The 12,983-nt window shown below is 35.4% G+C and overlaps 1 protein-coding gene across 1 annotated transcript in view; it reads right to left on the bottom strand.

The window, feature by feature from the left end:
- Positions 1–12,983, bottom strand: part of SNX13 (sorting nexin 13) — a 44,547-nt gene that overhangs the window by 10,971 nt on the left and 20,593 nt on the right. Inside the window, exons 12-17 of the mRNA XM_010138772.1 lie at positions 12,091–12,284; positions 10,468–10,572; positions 8,788–8,920; positions 8,023–8,060; positions 4,725–4,794; positions 2,135–2,307 (exon numbers count right to left, since the gene is read on the bottom strand). Of these exons, the coding sequence (XP_010137074.1) occupies positions 2,135–2,307; positions 4,725–4,794; positions 8,023–8,060; positions 8,788–8,920; positions 10,468–10,572; positions 12,091–12,284 (713 nt within the window). The remainder of the gene's footprint in view (positions 1–2,134; positions 2,308–4,724; positions 4,795–8,022; positions 8,061–8,787; positions 8,921–10,467; positions 10,573–12,090; positions 12,285–12,983) is intronic.

The following is a 12,983-nucleotide window of genomic DNA, read 5'->3' as shown; positions in this document are numbered from 1 at the left end:
GGATAAAGAGAAAGGCATATTATCTAGGCTTTAAAAAACAACCTGGAAAAAGGTTATATCCTTCTCTGTCTAAAGACAATTATGAAATTACAGATTTAATGAGACACTGATCTTATTCAGTCTCTGCAAGGTGTCTTTTTGCAAAGACATGATTAAACTTCAGAAGGTCACAAAGCTCACATAGCACTCCTGGCCTGAGGAAGCACCAAAGAACAACTATTTCCAATTTTACAAATCCAATTCCCTTACAAATAGATTGTGTGAAAAAATAACTGAACACAAGATGGTCTAGTTTTTATTTGGATACTTGTTTCTAAACAGAAGCAAAGAAAACCCTTTATTTTAAGTACAGATACCTACTTCCAGGGATATATATTACATTACTAAAACTGGTGTGAATCTTTTAGCAGTACTTTAAGCAAAAAACCTCATAGAGATCCTCTATACAGCCGACTTCAATTCCATCTTGGACCAAGTACCTCTTTTCTCTGAAAAATATAAACAATAATCTCTGACTTCCTATTGATTTTAAATAAATTATTCAAATCTTTATCCTTAACACATCAATAAAAGTGTCTCAGACAAGCACACAAGGGTATTCAGTGTATCCTGCTGTAACAGGACAAGGGGTGTTGGTTTTAAACTCAAAGGGGGAAGATTTAGACTAGAGAGAAGGAAGAAGTTGTTTAAAGTAAGGGTGCTGAAACACTGGCACAGGTTGCCCAGAGAGGTGGCAGATGCCCCATCCCTGGAAACATTCAAGGTCAGGTTGGATGGGGCTCTGAGCAACCTGATCTAATTGAAGATGTCCCTGCTCACTGCAGGGGGGTTGGACTAGATGACCTTTGAATGTCCTTTCCAACCCAAAGCACTCTATGATTCTATGTATCAGTAACATTCCTGTGCCCGTAAACTCAGAAGGAATGTCTATTTTACTGTCAAAACAAAGCAAGATTGTTAGAAGTTTGAGACATTGCAGAAATTTTTCGCAGTCTTCATGCAGAAGGATAACGTTTCCATTTTCTGTAAATTCAAAGAACTCAGATTTAGCAACAAGAAATTTCTGAGCTTTCATACTTTGAAAATTTTTGCTTCTGCCATTTTTTTCCTAGTCATTTACTGGTAAGTCAGTTTTAAATGATTGCCCCATTATTAGCAGAACATGAGCTCATTATAAGGTCAGGGAACCCACATCTGTTTCAACAGGTCAGGGGTTCTTCAAAACAGTAAATTAATTAAAAAAAGTCAGTCTGAAGAAAAGTACAAAAATTGATTATTTCAAATTAACTGACAGCAGGTAATTAGAAATTCAAAGAAAGTCAGAATTCCAAGGAAAGTCAGACTTTGTCTATAATTAATACAAATACTCAAAACAGTTGCTTTTTAATAAAGTCTTTTCCATTTTTACTATTGTTGCCATTTTACGACAGTAATCTACCTGCACAAAATTTGTTCTCTATGCCTCGCAGAGTAAAGGGATGTAATCCAACACTTCTGACTAGTTCAAAGGTTATACAGACCAATCTGACTTCTCCAAAGGTTTGGTTTAAAAGCATTTCACCCTCTTTTAAAAGCACTGCATTTTTGACACTTTTTCATGTCAGCGGGTTGCACTTTTTACCAGCTGAATTACAAGATTCTATTTATTTTTTCTTTCATTTTAGGAGGGTTAAGAGTCTGAGAAAACAAGTACAGCAATAAACTGAACTGCAAACAGCTGTCCCTTTTGAGACCTTGCTGATCCTTTTTACTTATTTCCCAAGCTCAGTTTTTATTTCCTAATCTCTGTGACAAACATAACAAATAAAATATGCCACTGTTTGAGACCAATAGCACCTCCATACGAGATTTAAAGTAAAATTGAGTAAAGTGAGGAGGGGCTAGCTTTCTAACTTCCATTTCCAATTGCTAGAGCAATTATACAGCCATCAGATACTATACTATATAAACGTGCACCTGTAATCTGCTCGGTACAAATAACATACGGTAAAAAAAGTAAACTTAATTGAAAATAATGTAGTGCTGTAACTCCACATCTTAAGTCACTTTGAGAAAGCCAATACTCACGCCATACCATCACACAGAAAAAGCACCTTTCAAAGAAACCTTGAAAGCTTTTTATGAGATTAATTACCTGTTCAGTGATCCTCATGTGAAAGTCATGGAAGTCACTGTAGCGCCGATATGTCTTCCATGTCTCTTCACTGCTTGGACTTCGCCGATGGACTGTGATAGCATACAGTGCATATGTCTTGCCATGGTCATTACACACTCCTGCCACAGCATATGGGTCATAGTCAGCATAGACTAGTAGTTTAAAAACAAAAATAAAAAAGGAACAAACAGAAAGAAGGAAGACGAAAGGACAGAGATATGAAGCGAAGAAATGTCCGGAATGACAGACTTGAGACACAAAAATGGACATGCAAGCACAAGAGTATGCCATCCCTTTATCCAAAACACTGTATAGGCAATAGCCTCCAGAAACTTACTATGTAAGCTTAAAAATAGAAATTAAGCAGCCTTAGATAGGTTTCATTGACATACAAAACAAAACAAAAAAGGTTTCAACTTAAGAATAGTAAATTGATTTTATAATAAGTAATTTTAACCTAAAGAACTCAAGATATGGGTGAAAGACAACTGTGAAACCAGAAATTCCAGTCTGCACAGTACTAATCATAGGTCTGTCCATCACAAAAATCTGTAAATACAAAAAAGACAGCGCTAGCAAGATGTAAGCATTCAGTTCTGTTATTAGCAGCTGTTTGTTATTAACTGTAAGATAAAAAATACCCTCCACTATTTAAATCAGAGACTATACATATGCACATAAGTATGTATTCCATATGTGCATGTATATATATATATAGCGTATTATGAGTGTGTACACACACATTTAAGGAGAAACTAGTTTATAAATGGAATATCTTAAATAGAAGCAAGTCTCTTTTGTTCTCCACTAAATATTTCTCTTGGACATTCCTCCATCACAGAGCTTTTTTCAAAAACTTCCATTTAATCTGCAGAATAACCTAGAACCAATATTTTTTGCACTGCACACTGTTTAAATTTGTAACATGTTGTACTCAAAGTATTGAGCCAATACCCAGTAACCACAGTTTTCCAGTGGCTAAATGCAAATATTTTTAAATCAAGTTCTGTGAATTTCTCAATGCAATCACACTCCATAAAATATACAGAAAAACCTCTAGCACAGAGGCAGCTGCTGACAATGTAAGAATTACTCACTAGCAAGGTGCACAGAGCATCTTATCTTTGACATCAACCCTCCAGAAGAAGAATGTTGAATGCTGAACTCCAAGAGAAAAGAGCAAGCAGTCAGCATGCTGCCAAAAGACTGCCCAGAGAATGGAGCCAGGAAACTGGTTCCTCAGTTGTTGAGCAAACCCTATCCTCTGAGTTCGAGTTGACCACTCTGCTGTGCAGCCACATCTCAGGGATGCTGCTAAATTGCACCTTTACGAGTACTGCTTCATGACAATGTGGCAGAAAGAAAAGTTGTCCCCTTATGTCATAGCATTTCAAGCTGCATTTATCTTCCAACCCTAGACAAGATGAACATTCAAAGATTACGGAGAAATCTTGTATACACCCCACAAGCACAGTAAAGGGCAGTCAAGGGCAGAGGAAAGGAGCCTGCACACAGATGCAAAATGTGCCTGCTGCCTGTAGCATCCAGAAAGCAGGGACTTGTATTTCCTGTTCAAACATATGAACATGTACATATCCCCTTGTTCAACTGGAGTATTATCAGTCAAGCTGATAGTTATCAATACATGTTGCTATCAAAATTGTAACTATAATTGTATGTGGTTCTAAGTTTACCTTTTTTCTTAGATCAAAACAATGAAACTTCTAAGTTTAATTCAGAATAAAAAGTATCACATGTCATTTTAATGAAAAGGGCAAAACTTAACTTGGGAATTATTTTTTCCCTTTTCTGACAACTGACTACATGAGATTTGGATTACACCACGCTCTCACACAGGGTTGGAGTAACAGATTTTAAAACGTCAAGTAGTTGAATTCTTGCTCACGGCTCATGTGTCTGCTATATAAATGCATAGAGTTAAAGGCTGTTGCAGAATAAAATCTACCAAAAAAAGTGTCTGAAAGTCAATTCACCAGTTAACTACCCAGTGCAATCTCATCTAACTGGAATACTTGCAGATAATATCTGAGAAGATTTTGTTATTCATGTTCATGTAAACCTTTAATTTATTATTAGGCAATTATTATTAGGCAATTGCTTTCAAAACATAAGCAAAAATGCCACCATTGTAAAAACTGAAGTCACTATCTTAAGTCAATAAAGAAGCACAAAAAATATGGGAAAATATTATATAAAGGAAGTAAACAGTCAAGAGTGTGACTAGAGAGATGGCTTTCAGAATTTGATCTTTAAATAACTGCTACACAATATTAACTTTAATGACTCTCCAGAGACAGTAAAAATAATACCATAAAAAACAAAAATTAAATTCTATTTTAAGCACAAGTATATTGTCTGTGAAGTACAGCACCAATTCTGTAAGGATTTCCATTACAAGAACTTCATGGGAAATATGAATTGAAATGTTTAATGAGGTTTACAAATAAAAGAAAGGATTAGGATTTCAAGGGCCTTTAATATTAAAAAAAAAAAAATCAAGATAAATGGTGGAAAACAAGTAAGCAGCCATCATAACAGATTCACTTACCAGTATCTGAGATGTGTGCATGGAGTTGAACCGTCTCATCAGAAGGGACATTTGAAAGGTCATCTAAGGACTGCAAGGTGGGGGAGAGAACGAAGAAGGAAGAAATAGGCAACAGAGAGTAAGATCACAGACACATCTCATTTGAGAGATGCTTTTTAAATCATATTTAATTTTCCAACTTTCAGTTCACTACACTAACAGAATAGCTTAATGCACTGTACCAACACAAATAAGTGTTTGTATTACCTGGTTACTACAACCTTTCATTTACACAGAGCGTAGGGCCCTTCATTTCCTGCACCAGTTTCACACGGTTTTGTGATCATTCTAGCATACTTTCATTTGATACCTCAAATCTAATAGAGGTATAGCTACAAATAGTCTTTTACTGAGCATTAACAACAACAACAAAAAAAAAACCCTGGAGATACAGATGTTGTATAACAGATCTTTTGGTTTTATCTTTGTATCATTCTGTTTTCTTTCAACCGACTTAAAGCACTACACAAGTGTTACTGTGCAGTAAACCTGGAATTTCCCTGCTGTATGTAAAAACATAGCCAACAGTTTTCTCAGAAATGTTTTTCCCCATAAGAATTAAACAGGTACGTGCTCAACTGGCTAAAGCCCTGTCTCCTTATTCAGTAATTTTTGGAATTAAAAGAGGCCTAATGGGTCCTTTAGAGAAGCTTTGCTATTATTTAAAATTAATACACCTGACTAGTAAGATTGAACATAATCTCTCAAGATTGTTGGGTGAAAAACTTGGAAATGCAACTGAAAGAAATAGAGGATGGGCCACTAAACATATGACCTGTATCTTAAATTACCAGGTTAAGAAAAAAAAAAAGAAAAGACGAAGCTACTTAAGTAAAATTCATAGGAACTAGGATCCCAACTACTTTATGTATTTTACCCCCTGGAATTCTAAAATTCTTCAAAGATACACATTCAGAATGAATACGCAGCCATCAGCTATCTTTTAAAAAATTTAACATGGCCAGTATAATCGTGAGCTACCACAAAAAGTTTGGACCTACTGGGTAGCAGTGCCACACCTGCATCAACCCAAAACCTCAATATACACAAACCAAGTTTCTAAACTCCTGTTTCATAAAACAATCTTATGCGATTACAATCAAAAGTTATCAGTAAGATGGAATAGATGTTACTAAGGAAGTCAAGTAACAGTCAACTGCTCTAATACTTTGCTACGAAATAATGACATTAAAGTACTGTTCAATTTTTTTACAGGCATCATTATTTCTTGTTTTCCCTCCTCCCTCCACTGCCACTCTGACAGTTCAGTTTTCTTGCTAATTGAATGGTGTTCAAGCTGACATATACTAATGACTGTCAGAAGTTCAACCAAGCCATTCTGCTGCCAAGATATTTTTGTAAAAAAAAAAAAATTTCCTCAAAGTAGTTTTGATCCTCTCTTTCAAAAAAATCTTAAAATACATTCTTGCAGTGAAAGTATGAAGTGCAGGCACTATAAAATACAAACTTTAGGAAACAACTGCTGTGACAACTCACTATACAGTAACAATTAATACAAGTAAATTAAATAATGGAAACCTGAACAGATAATACAAGTGTGTATTTAAGATGACCTAATCTCTTTGACATTAGGTACAGACACAGGAACACGAGTTAATTAAAAAGCAAAAATATCACACCACAACCTAATCTTAAGACAGAAGAACAGAAAGTACAGAAATCCTCTGAGCTTTGAAGTAACCTTTCCAAGGTCTATTTTTCTTCATGCAACTGACTAACGCAAGGGAGCTAAACTATGTGTATAGAAATTTACTCTTGACATGGAATTTAGCCAGGAAAAACTAATCTACCACTAATCAAACACCTGTAAAAGCACTGAAAACCCTAAACAATACGGACTCCAGAAAGTAGAAGAAGTTCTGCATAAATAGAGATTTATTATGCATTTCTGCTAGAATGTTCTTCACTCTTTATAGAAATAAATGCAGTATTCTGCAAATAGAAATAAATGCAGTATTCTGCAAATAGAAATAAATGCAGTATTCTGCAAATATCCTTTTTCACAACAACAAGAATCAAGACTTTGAAATGTCCCATGCAAATATCTGTTTGTATTGCAACAGTGCTTGATAAAGGCTTTAAGACTTTCTAGCTTCATTTGAAAAGACCACGTGAAACTAAGCAGGAGATAACCAATAACCAGGTGAGCCACTGCAATGGCAAATCCCCATCTATAAAACAGCACTTCAATATGACAGAATATTCTTAGAAAAAGTACTCAAGAGACATTTGAAAGGTCTTCAAGATATTAGTCAATTAAAATGTCTCCTGAAAAGCAACCAGAATTGTATATAAATTTATAAAAAACATGGCTAAATTATGTTTTCTTTCTGCATCTAATAGGAGTTTGTGCGAACTGTATCAACTGACCACCTTCCCTTTTCTTTGTATTTCAAAATGTAAACAAGAGGAAAACAGAAAAAAAAAATCCAGCTTCAAAAAATAAGACCCCACGAACAACCCACCCCCACATCAAAACACATTTACATTTATATTAAATATATTCCTTTATAAAATATACTCTGTTTCTCTGCAAGCGTGACCTAACCAATGCACCGGAACTCCTAAGGAGCTATAGCATCTTCCAAGAATGAATTAGAAAGGCCTATGAATCACATAAGCCAGGAAACTGCATGCAGATTGCAAAATTTCCTACAACTAAAAGATAACTGACCCACTCAAGAATTGCTTAAAAAAGTAATACCAAAAACTGAACTTGAAATTGGTCAGATTACTAAACAAAGATTTGTCTTTTCAATAAATTCCAAATCAAGGTTTCCAAATCAAGTCCTAACTCAAAAATAAAAACCAACCTATAAAAATCTAATTAAATGCTTCATTTACAGTCTATTTGAATTAAATATTTTTGAGATTTTGGTTTCAAAGGGTTTCTTTTCATTTGTTATCTCCTAACTGCAAATTTCTATCTATTTAAAAAAACAAACAGGGAAAATAAAGTATGCTTTGCATAAATCAACTATAAATAATTACTGCTTCTGTGAGAAATAACGCAAAATTCCATTAAACATAGGGGAAAGCACAAAATGACAGTTTTATCTTACAGATTAATTGATTATTTCATGTATTTTAATTTGATTCAAGAACTTTTTCAGAAATTCAACTGCAGTGACCTAAAACCTTCAACGTGCATAATCTAAACAATTTTATAACACTTCCTCTACTGTTGGGCAAAAAAAAAAAAAACCCAACATAATTTTTTAAAAATCCAAGCACTTACCAGATTTATGCTGCCAGTAGGAGATCCATTAAAAGATTCTGGGAACAGTGAGGAAGGGGAAAGGAAAAAAACAAGTTAGGAAATGCTCTCCAGTGCAGGGCTACACACAAGAAATAAAAATTCAAGGACAAACTGTTATGGATAATATTGGACAATTGTGGTATTGGGCAAAATGTTGTATGTTGGGCTCCACACACAAGCACTGCAAGTTTCCAGTAAAGACATCTATAGGAAAATGTAAGTTTATACAGCTATAGATGTGAAATAAATTCTCCAAGAAATTACTTTAAGCTTATATAGCCTCATGAAATTGCTTAAGGAATTTGTGAAATAGTTATACAATTTCCATTAGATTTGTACTTCAGTTAATGAGAACAGTTTTAATTGTTTTAAAAAGCCACATCTCCTATGTACTTTCAATTTCTATTTCCAGATTAAGAATACAGTTATGTATTAAAACAACCCAACATGTTGAAGAAGCTCAAATGTTTTTGAAATAAAAAAAAGCCACACTTATTTTAGTGACACCCTTGTTAACAAGACTTAACAAAAAACATACATGAGATTAATGAAGTTATTACAGAAAAAAACTATTTGACTCAGAACAATTTATAAAAAAGCACAAGGAGGAAACATTACTTAAAAAATCAGAGATTATATAGGAACTTTTTGATTTCTCTAAATCAGTGTGTGTAATCATCTTATTTTCATTCTAAACAAGTAAAGAAAAGGTCCCAAGAAATCAGCCTTAGATATAGAGCTCACCTCCTTCACCATCATCTGACCCTCTGAAACTAGGATCCTTCAGCATGTCCAGCTCAGCTAACATACGCACATACAATGCATTCTGTTTGAACGAAGGGTAGAATCTTTCATCTCGCAGCATCAATTCATACACCTTATTGGAATAAAAATGCCAGCCTCAGAAATACTTACTACATTTATCGATTACTCAGACCAGCTTTCATAAATTCTACTTAACCAACGTGTATCTGTCCAATCTATTATGTGTTTCTGTGTTTCCCTTCAAACCCTAACTAGAGTTTGTGAAATCTCAATTCAGGCTTACTCTTAAAAATCTTATGAGAACTAATTGCCCTATAAGTATAATAAAGTCTCAGAAAATATCTAATTAGTGAGTCATCCACGTATAGGAAGGGAAGTAGCTGTTCACTATAAATGTCTCCTCCTTCCCTTCTTTACCTAATTGCACTATAAACATACTTGATCTCTACCAATTTCACAACAGGTTCTCTCTCAGAGTCCTTCTTCGTTGATAAACTATTGTTTATAAACTATAAACATCGACCTCCAAACACTTAGGGAGAGAGGCAAGAAGAAAGAAGGGAAGGAAGATACTGCATACTACTCCCCTGATATTTTCCATTTCAGCCAATAGAGCATAACCCTTCCTCACAAAGGTTTAACCACACAACCTTAAAAAGTTATCTATAGTCTATATAGTGACAGTATATATATATATATATACACACACATGTATCTATACACAGATGGGAATTAATTCATAGTGTTTGGATATATATGTCAACTCTAGAATATTTTATTGATTCTTTTTCATGGAACACTTTGCACAAGTGCTATCATCTGGTAAGAATGGAAAAAACTTTCACGCAAGTCTGAGGAAGTCAATTTCTTTTGTTACACATGAGAAACTTACCGTCTTCAGCAGAAATCACACATAAGGCCCTTTAATCTACTCTGGGCAACAGATTTCACAAGGTGTGTTTTATCTAGTCTTAAATGGTGGCCTCAAGTACAACAGAGTGATTCTAAGTTCTACAGCTCATATCACTAATTTTTAGTATGAACAAGAACATTCAGTTAATGATATAAAACAAAAACCTCTCAGACTGGGTATGTAGTCTACTGCCAGAATATTAATAATTCACTTATCAACAAAATTATACTGGAGTGACAAACTCTACATATGCAGGTAGTAAAAATACTGTTTTATCTTCTGTACTTGCTGCTTCTGAGTACTACACTCTGTAGGCTTCCAGAAACAGAACACTCAAATTAACTTCTGGAAAGAGATACAGAACTGAATATGGTAACAGGCTTACATCCACCTCAAAAAAGAAAGCTAAAACCGGACCAAAATTGTACCACTTAGTTATTCTACACAAGCACTTTTCTTAAATTGGTGTGTAAGCACAAATAATCATCCCATAATTCTAAATTGTGCTTCATAATTAATTTCATACAGGACACCCACTCTTTCTATCTACTGCTTTGAAAACCATGGACTAGGTATGGCTAAGCAGAAGTTGGCTATTTGGAGTATGACTTTTAAAAAATAGGAAAACGGTATAACAGTTTTTAGGTTTCAGTTATTTGAGCTCCTGTCTCCTTTTTCAATGGCTGTAGTGTCATTTAATGCTCTATAGCATAGTTCTTATGAAATACAGGGCGAATAGAGTATACCTTTCTCTGGATGTCATCAAATATTTCAGGTGTTGGATCCTCATGGTTCAGTGTTTCTGCCAGTTTTGCTACTAAATTGTCATCAATATGAACTCTTGGAGATGCCTGTTATAGAAATCCAAATCAACTTTGGCAACATAAAAATAAGAAAGCTTCTATTTTCAAAAATAAAAATCCAGTAATTCTGCAATTCTCTAAGAAAACCGAGTTTCTTCTTGATGAGCATCTCTAGAACTGTCTGAAACACATGACACAAGTCAGACTCCCACCTCCTCCCAAAAGTAAACTCAGAGTTTTAATACAACTCAGAATTTCCAGGATCAAATACTAAGAACCACCTCAAAAACAATATATACACAGTACTTTGAAGCAGTATCTACACCAAATAAACTCAGACTTAAACCCAGATTTTCTTTATTTATAAACAGAAAGATCTATATTCAGAAATGAGGCACAAGCCAGTAAGAAAGTAAAAGGATGAAGTCCTGAAACATCTGAGGAAAGGCTAACAGTTCGTCAACTCTGCCAATTTCCACAGAGATTACCGGTAGCTGTAATCATGGCGGCTTTTTACGCAGACCCTATCACAACTACCAGCATACTAACCACAGCAGCCAGCAGATTCCCAGTCATTCCTCGGTATGACATATTTCAAACCACTGCCTGTTCAGCATTCTTTAACATGGCCCCAAGTTCATACACTTTCCCCATTCTCTGTAACAGACACAGGGAACCAGCACTGAAACAGACCTAACATAGCTCACTTGTTAGCCAAGCTGAAAGGCAGAGTTTATCAGCTTTAGAATAAACCTAGTGTTAGGTGGCTTGACTTCAAACTGGTGAGTATTCAGTCAGCTCAAAAAACCATCAGAGCAAGCACTGCACAGACCTCCATGACAACAGACTGCTGAGGTGAAAAAAATAAAGTGATGCAAAAAGAAGCACTACAAGATATTTGAGGGATAATTTGTAGAGAGAAGCTTTTGAGCGAGTCGAGAGGTGATTTTTATGCATGCACAAATTCAGAACAAAGGTGCTTTGTTAACACAAGTTGACAAGTGTTTTCTTTCACAGAAGACTCTTATTACAAGACTACTGGAAGCATTCAAGCTTAGCCTATTGAAAGACAGCCAGTGGTGATATCTGAGCAATTTACACAAATAATTGTAGAGAGGCACAGGAAATTATTTAATTTGAAAATCCAATTTTAATCCAAGTTTGTGTAAATACTGGGTTGGATTTTTTTTTCTTGCTAAGGGGGTGCAGGGCAGACTGAAAAGAAGAAAGAGGATGTACACAAAGGGACATAATTTCTTATTCTGTCTTCGCATTTTCTCTAGTTTTTCTTTATTCTAGAAAGTCAGCTTCTGAGGAATGCATTCAGTGCATTTGACAGGATAGTCAGTGCCAGTATGACCCTTTTTAAACGGAGAGGGGAAAAAAAAGAGGAAGACATTTTCTTACTGCTTGACATAAGGAGAGGGAAGATACATAGGTAATAGCCTAAATGTCAACTTTTAAACAACTTGTGCTACATCACATCCTTTCCATATTAACGAAGCCGTAACTATCAAAGAAGCATTAGTACAAAGAATAAATTCCAAACAATGAAGTTTTTCCAACCTTTTCTGATAAATATTGCTCATAAACTCCAAATGCAGCTGCTCTTAATAGACCTTTGGTTTGATTAGTCTGATGTTTTCCATCTTTCTGCCGGCTTTGAAGTACCTCCAGCTGTTGCTGTGCTGTAACTCGGTATCCTTCCACTGTCATCCAGAAAAACAGATGTGCTTGGCCACCAGTCTGCTGCATGTAATCTACATGAAAGAAAAGAGCAACCACACAATCATAGTTGTTGTTGTACATCTTAGAATAATAATTCTCTATGACATTAACTCCAGGATCAGGTTACATATCTGGAATAATTGTCCTCTAGTGTGGAAGACACAAAGCACTTTATACATATTGGTGATAATTAGTAAACAAAATTGGGAACAAAGTCTAGGAACTAAGCACCGAAACCTAAAATGCACATGAAAAAAGTTAATCCATCATTGCCATGTAGACGCAACAGGCATGTACAGCATGATAGAAGTTGAGAGGAATTCTAACAAATCACAGCCATAGAATCAGAGTAATTTAGGTTGAAAGAGACTTTTCATAAAATCAAGCCCACCCATTAACCCAGCACTGCCAAGTCACCACTGTATCATGTCCCTCAGCACCACATCTACACATTCTTTAAATACCTCCAGGGATGTTCACTCCACCACTTCCCTAGGCAGCCTGTTCCATCACTTGACAACTCCTTCAGTGAAGAAATGTTTCCTAATATTGAACTTAAACCTCCCCCTGGAGCAACTTGAGGCCATTTCCTCTCATCCCATCACTTGTTACTTGGCAGAAAAGACTGACCCCCCACCTCCCTACAACCTCCTCTCAGGTAGTTGTAGAGAGCAATAATCTCTCCCCTCAGCCTCCTTTTCTCCAGGCTAAACAAACCCAGTTCCCTCAGC

This window comes from Buceros rhinoceros, unplaced genomic scaffold (assembly GCF_000710305.1).
Source record: "Buceros rhinoceros silvestris isolate BGI_N320 unplaced genomic scaffold, ASM71030v1 scaffold1726, whole genome shotgun sequence".
Lineage (NCBI taxonomy): Eukaryota > Metazoa > Chordata > Aves > Bucerotiformes > Bucerotidae > Buceros > Buceros rhinoceros.
Note: the sequence above shows the minus strand (reverse complement) of the source record. Positions and strands in the feature narration are given on the sequence as shown.